Source organism: Zosterops lateralis (assembly GCF_965231275.1).
Source record: "Zosterops lateralis genome assembly, chromosome: 4".
Classification (NCBI taxonomy): Eukaryota; Metazoa; Chordata; class Aves; order Passeriformes; family Zosteropidae; genus Zosterops; species Zosterops lateralis.
This window is the reverse complement of record NC_139765.1, coordinates 65,305,178-65,317,991: the sequence shown is the minus strand read 5'-3', so window position 1 is coordinate 65,317,991 and position 12,814 is coordinate 65,305,178. Positions and strand designations below refer to the sequence as shown.

The window sequence follows — 12,814 nt, the reverse complement described above, 5'->3', positions numbered from 1 at the left end:
GGGCTAATGCATGAAATGTAGAGACTAAGAAATCCCTGGGCACCACTCATGAGTATTCCAGTGCAGGAGGAAAATGAGAAGCAGCATGGTTTCCAAGGAATATAATCACAGGAGAAAATATCAATGAATGTGTTAGACTAAAGGAATTGTATTGGGATAGTTGAGGAAAAAAAACCAAACCAAAAAAAAAAAACCTTCAGAGAAGGAGGCAGCATTGTCCCAATATCAGTTTGTTTAGGGAAGTGACCATTTGGAATTTTCAAAAGCTTTGATTATCCAGAGTCCTCAAAGCTTTTTATGGTCCTGTGTCTCTTTTTTTTCTCTTTTCTTTTTCATTCACAATTCCTTTTAGAATTTAACAATTATATATTTTTTAATTTTTAAAAAACAGTTTAGGTACCTTAATGCTCCCAAATATGTATTAATATAGTCTGAAAGACAGTGGCTTTTCACCAGTGAAGAATTTTAGTACTCTCTTTCTTAGAAATTAGCTAGTAAGTACATATGAGGTTCAAGATTTTGAAGTGACTGTACTTTCTGAGAAGTTTTAGTTATTGACTTCAAAAGAAGTAAAGTCAAACCACCCCATGTGTGAAAATCTTAAATTTACTGAATAAATCTTTTAACCAAGGATAGATTTTATTTGTGAACCCTTTTACCATTGAGAGCAATCGTGGCATTCAAGTCTTGGTTTTGCCTATATTCCTCATTCGTTCAACTTCCTTACTACTTTGAAAGGAAAGCTTACAGATCTTTACTCTCCACAAATTATTTTCTTTCAAAATGCAACCTGATTTAAAAGCTGAGTAGAAACAATTTATCAAATAGATGCATATTGCTTAGTTTTCAGCATCTTTCTTTAAATCTCATGGTCTTGGGGAGTTACTCAGAGTTCTGTGCTGTTTAGGTACAGTACAGACAAAAGTGGTTCCTCCCCTCCAAAATCAGTATTACTGTGGACTTTAACTGCTGCCTCTTTATTTTGTAAAGAAATACATGTATTTCTGTTTACATTTGTGTGTCAGCATGCTACTCAATTGCAATAGGTGGATTTTGTCCAAAACATATTTTTTACCTATTCAAACACTTGAAGGCCATCCTTTAGTTCTGGACAGTGGTTCCTCTGTGCTGTTGAGCTGGAAAGATAAAGTGACTAGGTTTTTTTCTCCTTTTTTTTTTTTTTTTTTTCTCTTTTTCTCCTTTATTCTTTCCCTTCGATAAATGTTTGTCAGTTTTCCAACTATTAATTTCCATTTTCTTCTTAAAATTTATAAAACTTCTTTTAAAACTGCTGACAATAGAAATAACACAGTGGAGACTATCCATGACATTAAAGAATCATTTCCCAGACTAGCAATGAGTAAATTTCAGTCCAAAAGAAGGTATGCAATCAAGATGAATGTACTTCTATCTAGACAGGAGGCAAAATCCTCATATAGCTGTTGCATAGTACTAACTCAAAGGATGTGCACATCTGGGACATGACTTGAGGTTCACCCTGAATTTTGCAAAAATTATCTAAAGCCTTATAAAAATAAATGGTATTCTTTGGTATTTCAGTCTGGAAGAAGTCAAAATCCCCTTTTTGCATGACTACAGCACATCAGTTCAAACTGCAGGCACTGGTCTAGGTATACTGAAACTTGGAGGGGCTGTAGCAGGGATGATAGAAAGGTCAGACAGTTTTCTACACATCCTTCCTCATTTGAAACATGCTGAACCCAGTTATTGGCAAAACTTTTATCTTGTCACCACTGAAGAAAAAGTGCCAACCACAAGAGCTTTGTAGTGTCCTCTAGGGTTGAGCTGAGTGCAGCCTGGAAAATATGTTCGTTTCCAGTGGTGTTTATATATCAGGTTAGAAACAGAGGTGTAAAAAAACCTTACAATTCTAAATATTTCAAATATATAATTTTATATAGTTTTCAAACTGTAATTTGATTTAATTTTAGCAGTATAGAATTAAATATAGATTTTTTTTTGACTGATTGACCTTTAGATCTGTTGATAACTAAGAAGAAAAATAGGCCTTGTTGGTTTTTCCTTTCCCCTTTGATTTCTATTGATTTATCAGAACTCACTAGGGATTGAAAGACAAGAAAATGAAGATGAGGTTAAAGAAAGGTTAAGCATAGCATCAAAGCCCTTTTTGCAAGCAAAAAGGTTTTATGATCTTTAAAATCTCAGCTGCATACTTCTGTACATAATAATCACTATAATTAAGTGATTGTCTCCCCTTCAAAAAAAGTTGAAAATGGCATAGAAGAATGGTAAATCGTTAATTAATGATATGCTGTTCTGTTTCCCTTCTGATTACACCTCCTGCTGGGCATGACTGGTCTATTTGTTTCTAATCTCTGCTGTAAATTCATTCAATTCCACGCCTTTCCGCTATCATGTTTTCACCCTTCCTGACTTTCGTGACGACCATATGGTGCAGAGCCACTGTAGGTTCACTCAGTGATTTCATGGTGTCAGTGTTCGGGGGAAAAGATGCCAGTGATATCCAGTAGGCATGCTTGGATCTGGTTGTCCAGCCATGGAAATACCTAAAATTGCCATGAAAATTATAAACGTGTTCCTAAAAGGGTGTTTTAAAATGAGGATATGGTAGAGTTCATCATGACCATGAAAAACGTATTACCTTAGCTAAAGAAAGAGTTATTTTATCCTCAAACTTGTCTTTTTCACAAGGGACCCGTGTAATATGGGTAGCTTGAAAGTAGTAGTTGGAAGGAATAATACATTTTAATTCCATTTTAACAGTATAGGGTAGGTTATCTCATTTCACATACAGATGTAGAACACAGTCCTAAAAAATGCATTTTTAGCATTTTTGATTCAGAGTCATTTCATGGACAAGCTCTAAATTAATGTCAGAAAGATATGTGTTGTACTTTGATCCCTGGTTCTTTTCTGTGGGTCTCATTTCAATGTCATTATTATTATTACACTCTCTAGCAGCTGGCAAGTTTTTAACTTGACCTGCTCCTTAGAATTTAGACAGTCTCTCTCTCCCCCTCTGTGTCTCCTCTGTGGCACTTCTAGCTGGCTGAGGAGGAACACACTGGGATGAGTTTCATTTCCAGCTAGGCTCTGTGTGTGCCATTTATGGGCTGAAGTACCATAGGTCAATTTTTAGTTCAGTTGTTCACTGTGAAATGCATGGGGGTCAAGGTAGCAGGCAATGATCTTGTTTATTCTCTCCCTTAGCTGTTGCCCTTTGCCAATACCACAGTTACAAAGGTGGCCAAAGGGGAAAGACATGTTCTGTCTTTCCTGTACAAAATACTGTTTTCTGAGGATCTATTCAGAATAAAAAAGAGAGTAAGAAAACCAAACCAAAACAAAACAACAACAAAAGCCAACCACAACAAATCCCAGAACAAAAACCCAAAAAAACCACCAAAAAAACCCCCCACAAAACCACAAAAAACCCCCACCTCTCAACGAAACCAAACAAAAGTAAAAAACCACATAATTTCTGTAGAAAAATTGAAGGGACCTAAGGACTTTCTGAACCAAAAGTGACCAAGCTGGCCTCTACAGTTCCCATAAGCCCAGTAGGTTGAATGGAAATTCTGGAGGTCTCCAGACCAAACTCCTGTTCTAAACAGGGCAATTTCAGAGTTAGGTAGGTTTTCAGAGGCTGCATACTCCTGCCTGCCAGGATAGGTGCACTGGCTGCCCCTGTTCCAGCCTAAGAATTCAAGCATATTTTTGCAAAGCACAGCATCAGTCAGCAGATACAGCTCATATGCAAGAGGTTACAATTAAGCTCTGCAGTGAGAAATTGGGTCTAATCTCTATTTTCAATGACAATACGTTGCATATGGCTTGTTGTTTTTTAATTTACTCATTATCCCTATTAGTGAAATATGAACAAATGACAGCTTTCTCTGACTCACCATGACTGGAAAATTGAGGAATGTTGCTTACAATTATGTCCACCCACAGATGGAGAGCTGTACTCTGGCACGGCAGCAGACTTCATGGGCAGGGACTTTGCCATTTTCCGAACTCTGGGGCATCACCATCCCATCAGAACAGAGCAGCACGACTCCCGGTGGCTGAATGGTATGTAAAATGTACATTTCTATGGTTACACTCATCCACCCATTAAAGACTAGCACACAGCACAATTCAAGCAACATCTGTGACATATATGCTCCTCTTTTATTTGGAGCAGAATTCTGTCTTAAACCAGTTAAAGTAATCAAAAGTGATTTATAAAGAAGCATTTTTGGTTTAATTACTCTGAGATTTTTGGAGTGTGATTAAATTTAAAACACACACAGGCACTATGAGCAGCACAGTCATGCAAGTTGGACAAAAGCTCAAGGCTGGAGGCATCAGCCACACATGAACACAAAGCTGGTCCAGAGCCTTGGGCAGGATTGTTTCTTGAACAAGGTTTAATTTTTGCCGGGTTAGAGGGGACACTGGCCACATCCACCAGAAAATCAACCAGCAGAACTTTATCAGCAAGCCGAAGTTGTCAAGAGTTTGGAAAAAGAGAAAAGGATCCTGGGGATTCCAAGTGATTTGGTTTCAAAATATCCAATAGTTTAGCAAGGCACAATAGCTTACATTATTGTATGGATATTAGTAATCAAGCCTGTGGTTTATTTGCATGTCTGAGGAGGGAAAGATAGTTTCAGAGAAAATTTGATTTTGGCTTCATGTGCCAAAGTACTTTAGAATGCATGTGAGTACTCTATCCAAGTTCTACTGAAGTCAAATTTCCAATAGCTCAAATGGAATTACATTTGGCTTTAGCTATACAAGGATATGAGCATTTTGGAAATGAGAATTCATTGTCTGAAAAAGCTGACATTTGAATTAAGTAATACTAACTGTAGTTACTGAGTTAATTTAAATTTTAATTTTTTAAGAGTTAACTAGCTCTACATTTGCTGTACATACTGCTTGCACCTGCACTCCTGTTTTTGAATTCACAAATTATTTTATTATTAGACATTTTATCCTCCTAGCCATATTATTTATGTCTCTTGCTGAGGTTCAGGCTTTCTTATGTGGGTTTGCAATTTAGTGCAAACTGTTCACACAAATTTTAATGTGTAAGAGCAGGGTTTGTTTTAAAACACATTTTGCTATTAGCTACTCAAGACTCACTAGGATCAAACTGGATATCACATTAGCTGTAGATACAATCCATAACAACATCAGCCCTTGACTCATAATTAAAACCACAAGATGCTACTGCAAGTTGAATTAACTCTGTATATAACATACATTGAATACACATATCCTGTGTATATATGACAAGTATGGAGCTGTATTTTAATGTAACAAGTATATGAATCTGATGTATTTCCTGTTAAATTTAATTTTGCTGCAATTCATGTGGACTACTATCTGTCTGGAGAACAGATTCAGATCTACAACATTTCAGTTCTACAATCTGTGTTTACCCAGTAACACAAAAATTGTATTCATTGGGTTATTTTATTATGACAGTAAACAAGATTTCTAGACTTCAGGAAACAGTAACGTATGAGGGTTATAGAAATACCCATCTATCTTGATACCTGGTGGGGTAATAATGTGTTAAAGATGACCAACATCAATTTTTGTTATGATAGTCATGATGGCATTTTAAAGCCCATCATGCAAGCAAAATCTCCTTTTGTGCAGTAGATTTGCACAATGACAGCTGAGTCAGGAGGATTTATGCAGTGGGAAAACGCAGCCATTGTCCACAGGCCCTGTACTTCACCGCTGAAAATGCATCATTCCATTGTGGATTCAGTTATCAGTCTTTCAGCGCTAAATGTGAGAACTGCTTTTCCCAAATTAGCACTAAGGTTACATCTGACAGGGTGCAGAATCCACAACTACTTTGTGCTCGGTGGGGAACTGATGAACCTCAAGCTTTCTTCAAGTATTTTACAAAATGAGTGTAAAAGTAGAAAGACAGAATTTTTGTATCACAGGCTGAAGGCGATTTCCAACTCTTAAGTAAAGTTCTTGCACTATATTCTTGTATGGAAAGTTTCAAACTTCATTTAAAACAAGATAAGAATCAAATTGAAACCTCTAGAAATTATTCTCATAACTGTCCATAATTTAATAGAGAATGATCCTTAAATACATTTTTGAAATCTCTCTCTCTGCTGCAACTTAATACATTTACCTTCCTAATATGGAAAGATTGGCCTAAAATCTGCACTACAACATTCCTATTAGAGGCTCTGAGGCTTTACTGTTAATTTCCCAGTGATAAGATCCTGGCAGCCTTTCCACACAGCTCTCCTAATTTCAGCATCTAACATAGAAATCCAAAAATTATAGTAGTTTGGGTTTGAAACTCTGCAGGCATGCCAGTCCTTTGATTATTGTTTTCAATTTTTCATTTTTCTTTTAAAACTATAATTATAAAAGAAGCTGTGTTTGCATATCTTTAAAGTGTATATACTTCTAATGAAACAAGCTCTCATTGAAGAATGAGATGTTCACTGCTGTCTTAAAGATCTGTACTAACTATTTTTGAACCTTAAGTTTGCAGATCTTTTTAAGTTTTTTAGTAAAGACATGGGTTTCTATGTAGTGGTGGGTTTGCTTTCCTAGTTGCTTTTTACAGTGTACTTAGTCTCAGGTGAAAAAACAGTATTCTAAGGGACAGGTACTGAAAGCTGCAGAACAACAGTGCTGGTCAAACTTAGAGACAAATTCTCATCTCTGTAGAGTTTAATAGTAAGGTGGTGAGGCATCCAGTTCTAAGACGTTGCTAGTGTTTACTTCAGTCAGAGCAGGAGCTAACTGCTTTTTCCATACTAAGGCTAAGGTCAGAGCTGACAGGGTGCAGAAAACACAGCTGCTGGGTACCAAAAATGGAGAGGAGAAGACAGTTGCACGTGAAGAGCTTGCAGACTTTTCCCAGAAATTGTCTTGCCCTGAACTGGCATAAAAGTAGAACAACATTACACAGAGTGATTAAGTTTTTGAGATTTAAGCAGGAACACAGAGTTACTACAGAGATCACACAGTCTGGGGATGCTCAACCTTCTTCAGAAATTGTATGTTTTGGGGAAGAGAACTGTGCCCAGCCCAAGGGAAGGTGCTAACCAGCAGCTCTTAAAGACTTCTTAAGACTCTTAGAGATATTAAACACTCACAGGCTTCTAAAGCTTTCATTTAGTATAAATAATTAAACAGTCACCAAGCCAAATAAAACAAAGGAGACTGATTCTATAGCCATGTAGTCAGGTCATTCATCTAGAAGCTAGGGAACTATACATCAGTCACTGTAGCAGTGTATATTTAATTATTGATACAGAGTTGGCCAGATGTGACAAGGAAGCATTTGCAAAAACACAGTAAAATAAGCTGCTCAGGGAAGTCATCTTGGACATGAAAAGCTGCAGTTCAGTGCCCCAGACTGAATCACATGCTTTGTTATAAGCCGTGTTCGTGCACACATTGGACATTACTGGCTCCTCTGGTATGTGTACGTGGTACGTGCACAAAAAAAGCTTTGGCAATCTTACTCGGTCCTAGTGAGGGTCAAGAATTGTTTTGAACTCTCAGAAAAAAAATCGCATGTTAAAAAAAACTTCTGTACAGCTTAACTGTAAAGAGCAATGGCCTTGATGTTACACATATATCTTACAAAGTCTTGCCTATTGGCAAGTACATGATTCCCTTTAAATGTGCCATTGCCTCTCATAGTTCAGAGGCATAAAGTTTTTTTGAAGAAGCATGGATTGTGTCCTGCTTCCATGAGCTGCTGCAGAAGTTAAAAAAAAAAAAAAAAGATGAGTAGAGGCCTGAGCAGGTGGGAGCAGGTTCTCCTGGTGCCAGGGAGTTCCCGGCTGCACAGCAGGCAGCGTTTGCTGTACACCATCCCCACCACCTTCCTGCAAGGGCTGAGGGCATGGCTGGAGGCAAAAAGGCAGAATTAGCAGTGCAGTCTACCAGAGCAAATGCTGAGCAATGCAAAGGCAATGCACCCAAGGCAGTTTTCAAGCTGAAGACTAGAGGAGTGGAAGGAGAGAGCTTAAAGCTCCTCTCATCTTCTCTGACTTGAGCACAGGGGATCTGGTCTTAAATTGTTAACATTTTGTAAAATGAACAACCATAAACATTTATTTTAAAAGCAAAGCAGGATTGGGCTGACCAAAATCTGAAAGGAAATGAAATCACAAAAGCTGCATTAGGATGGTATTACGAATCTGGTTTACACCCCAGAAATACTGGCCTCACTCACCCTCTTTACTAGACCTGGGGTTAAGAGAGATTGTCAGTCTGGATTTCCAGACTTGGCTTGGAATTTCCTTGCTTTTTATGGGTTTAAATCACTCTATGATATTATTTTAGCATACTTTCCATAGCTTAATTTTTAAAGTGGAGTAGTAACTGTGCTTAGTCCCCTGAGGTTATTGTCCTTGGTAATCTTTACTTTACGGTTACATAAACAGCTGAGAATTATAGAAGCTGAGTGACTGTTCAATAAAAAAGAAAATGCCCTCTTAAATTTAACAGGGTCCAAGGCAGGAAACATGGACTTGATACTCTCTGGGCATTCAAACAGAACTGTAGACATCACTTTGTGTTGTTTCCACTTACAACACTTTGTTGAATGTCCCAGCATTGGCGTTACACACACATGACTTTGAATATGTATGTATTGCACAGTAGACTAATGCATGGCAACAGAAAGAAAAGATTGCAGATTTTTTTTCAAGACTTTAGAAATTAATTACTCTTGGTAAGACTTGGGTGTGTACATATTCTGGTCTTTGAACCTATTAATTAGTCTTTGGTCAACCACACCAAACCCTTTTCCTACCTATACATAGCCACTAATAGCCCCATCTGCTGTGCCACTCTCTTGTCCCTAAATGCCTTTCCCGTTTTCCAGCTCACCTCCTACACATTCTCAATCCAGATATACAGCATGCAGTAAAATACAGGTATCAGCTGTTGAAAGGGGCCAGAGAACCCAACCATCCTGGTACCTGGGGTTGTTTCATAAAATACTTCTAAGATCTTATTGGAGGAAGGAGCTGCTAGATGCTACAAATACAATAAATCTCCATCAAGAGAAGAGCTATTTAAACAAAGGACATTAAAAAAAAATAAAATGTTGAACTGTGGATGAATTTATTTAGTCTTCAAATTAGAAGTCTTAAATTGTGATGGGAATGAAATTAAGAAAAGCTGTCCAATAGAAGTAGTAAAGCAGCCTAGCTGGTTTTAAGAGGAACTCAGCTAGCATTTCATGTGTTGTTATGTAGCACACTTGCCTGACATCCCAAGAGACTATGGTGAGTAGACTTAGAAGTCTCTTCCAGGTCTGCATTACCATGAATTTACAAGGACATATTTAAACAAACTTATGAGTGAAAACAGTGAGGGAATTTTTTTTGTGTATGTCTTTTTTTTTTGTTGTTCTTTTGGTGTTAATTTTCCTGTGAAAGGATTTCTTGCATTTCAAACAGGCATTTCTATATTTGAACAGCTGATACCTCCTATCATGCAGGCTGTGGTGTGGACTGGGTTCCACACTTTCCCCCCATGGCTTACAGAAGCATGAACAACTCTGACCCTTGGAGAACAAAACATGTCCATGTATGCAAGTCTCATTTCTCACTCAATAAGTCCTCCCACCCCCCATTCCCACTATCTTCGTTGCTAAGAATAGTAATAAATAATTTCACAGTGATAAATTCCATGTGTGACAAATGCTAATGTCACCTAACAGTGCTAGGAAGTGCTCAGAAACTATGGTGACGGTGGCATAATACTGTGAACAGAATGGCACACAAACTCAATTTACAATTTTTTTTTCCCTTAAGTCTGTAGATCCATATTTGAGCGATTGAATATGAATTTTAAGTTGTTTTTCTCATTGCAATCTAACAAGCTTTTTCTATATACATTTTTTCTTACAACTCTTTTTTTTTTTTTTCTTGGAAGAAATGTAGAATTTCTGAAATCAGAAAATAAATGGCTCTTTCTTATTACTTGACATTTTACCCTGTCACTAATCTGAAATGGTTACAGGTCAGAAAGCCAAAGGTCCTGCTGAATACTTGACCAAAAGATACTCATATATTTGAACTAGTTGACTCAGTTGAACCTGTCTGATAACTGTTCCCTGTATCTTTATACAAAGTAAGAGAAGCATTTGGTTCAGAAATGAAAGACCAAGTAGCATTTAGAGAATGTGCTTAACAGTTCCTCTGGATATGGAAAAGGTCATGAAGATAGTAGGTAAAGACAACCAGAAATAATAAAATCTTCCCATCTAGTGGCCTAAATGAAATTATTTGAAATCATTTTAGGAAACAGATCTTCTTATTGTCTATCCCTCCCATGCTCCCTAGGATTAGGTAATTTTCTTCTTTAAATATCAGTGCTGTGGATGATGTTTTGTTCTGTTTAGGTTGAAAACATGGTTAAAGTAGCCAAGGGACAAGTTTTGAGGTTGGAGTGGAAAAAGCAAGTAGGAAACATGAAGCAGCAGAGAACCTTCTTCTGGTCTGACTGCACATTTTGAAGGCTTCCTGACACTGTAGAGAATATGACCTCGAGCAGCAAGACTTGCATCAGTAAACATATTGGTCTGAGCTATAGCCACAGTATGCTCCAGGAAGTTAGGCTACAAGTTAGTCCAGGAACCTGACTTCGGATATGTGTGTATTACATGGTTAACCATGGGCTCATTTATGGGTTTTAACTTGGTCAGCCTTACTATCCACACCAAAAAAAAAAATGCTGGCAGTGTAGATTAGAAGCCATGATTTGCTGCAATTAATTCATTCTGTGACCCTCTTTGTAGTGCATATAAGATCAAAAATAATGGTAGAGCTTAGAGTTCTTTGTTCACTGTTTCCACTGGAGACCAGAGAAGTTTCTCTGCTGCATAGTCCTTCTAAAAAGAGACTTGCAGTGATGGTCTGTTTGAGATCTGCACTCACTTTTGTGCACTGAATTTGTCTATTGTTGATGTGCCTTAAAATTGCTAAATTTTAAGGTTTTTATTTCAACTGCGAATTGAAACGTCAAGCTATCAGCATGTATCAGGTTAACAACCCAGTAAATCCTGATGAATCTCATGTTGGGGTGAGATCTGAGAGTGCAGCCATTACCATCATTTTCTCTGGAAGGCAGTTGGATGAAAGAGCCAGAACAAGCTCTGGGTAGATGCTGGATGTGGATAAATCAATGTACCTCTGTACTGGGCAAAAGTGATGATCTCATTTAGGTGTTTAGATTCAAATTTGATGATGCAGGTGAGTTGTTTTCTATAGTCATCCTTGAGAAAAATAAATCCAAGTCTCACTTGTTTCTTTCAACAGCAGGAGCTATGTAAAAATCCATCTGCACGAGCACATTCCAGGAGAACATTCATTTGGAAAAGTAGAGCTCTGTGCCCTTCTCACACTGATAAAAAACACCTGCAATTTTCCAATTATCAATAGTCCCAGTGATATTCTATCTCCTCTGGAAAGCATTTATTTCTTTTCTTTTTTTTTTTTTTTTACCCTAAGATTTTTTTTTTTTTATGGATTTATTTCAATGCATAACTTACAGAGTTGGCAGTGGATGGATTTGTAAAATGATGGTCTGCCCACTAAAGGTGACAAACAGTATTATTCAAGCAATGGCAATAACCTCTACTAGAAAGCTTTCTGTACTACTTTCAGTTAATGTATGATTAAAAAGATTTATTTATCTATCTATTATCTATTTATCTATCTATCTATCTGTTACCCACACGACATCCGTTCATAGGAAGACTCTCCCTTTTCCTTGGAGGTAAATTTCAGTAGGAAGAAGAGTTATTTGTCCAGAAAAGGTATAGTGTTCAGGTTCTAAGTTTGCATTTTGCTTTGCTTTTGGTATACAACTCTGTTTAAATTACAGAACACCATTTTCTTTGTAACTATCATTTCTGCAGAGATCCAAATCAGCTTAAGCAAAAGTAAAATTCTGATTAGGTGGCAGGATTCCAAGGACAAAGCCTCTGTGTTATAGACCTTGCAAATTCAAGTAGGTTTCCCATGGTCTCTGTGAGAGCTCATCACAGCTCTGGTGCTTGAAAACCAGTGACTTTTAACTACCAAATTGTGCCTCCTTTCTTGTTCACAAAAGTCACTAACCAGTTTTTCAGAAGAGTTAAGCAGAAATCTGTTTGTAGGAGTCACACAGCAGAATACTAATTGATTTAAACAAAGGAGGGGTGGGTCTGTTACAGCCCCCTTTATTGGGATATGACATACATCCGAATTTTCTTTTTGCATTCTTGTGTTGTTTTGGGTTTTTTTCCTTCTGCACTAGCCATCAATTTAATGAGTGTTGACCCTGTCAATACCAATTTCCTCTTCTCAGGCCACCACGTTCAGAGTTTGGTGGGCATTCAATAGAGATTTACTGTTGACTGGGTAATTTGAGTTCATGTGTGTGGTGAAAAATTAGTGAGGAGAATTACCCAGAAAAGTGGATGCCATGACAATGCATGTCACCATGGTGTGACCAGCTCTGCTGACATAGGTTTCAAAAGCTCTCCCCCTGTGAAAATGGGGCCTGTTTGCAAATTAATTAGTTTCTGGCAGCAGCTTGATTGTTGACCCAAAGTTTGTAGAGTGGAAAAACAATCAGATTAGTGTGTTCAATATAAAGGCCCAGCGCGGTGCTCGAGTGCAGTTTGCCAAACTGTTGAAGCCGTGAATAGAGTGAAACAAATTCTTTTTTGAGAAGCCAAGGCAAAGGTTAAGTGTGATGTGACTGGAGCACGCTGGCCGTGGGGCGGTGGGGAGAGAATTAAAGGTTTCAGCCACACTAA

At 37.7% G+C, this 12,814-nt stretch overlaps 1 protein-coding gene across 3 annotated transcripts in view; it reads left to right on the top strand.

Annotated features, from left to right (window-relative positions):
* The window catches only part of SEMA3A (semaphorin 3A), a 279,577-nt gene that overhangs the window by 215,272 nt on the left and 51,491 nt on the right, over positions 1-12,814 (top strand). For all 3 annotated transcript variants that reach the window (XM_083860064.1, XM_083860066.1, XM_083860065.1), the window contains one exon: positions 3,958-4,077. In XM_083860064.1, coding sequence (XP_083716190.1) covers positions 3,958-4,077 — 120 coding nt within the window. The remainder of the gene's footprint in view (positions 1-3,957; positions 4,078-12,814) is intronic.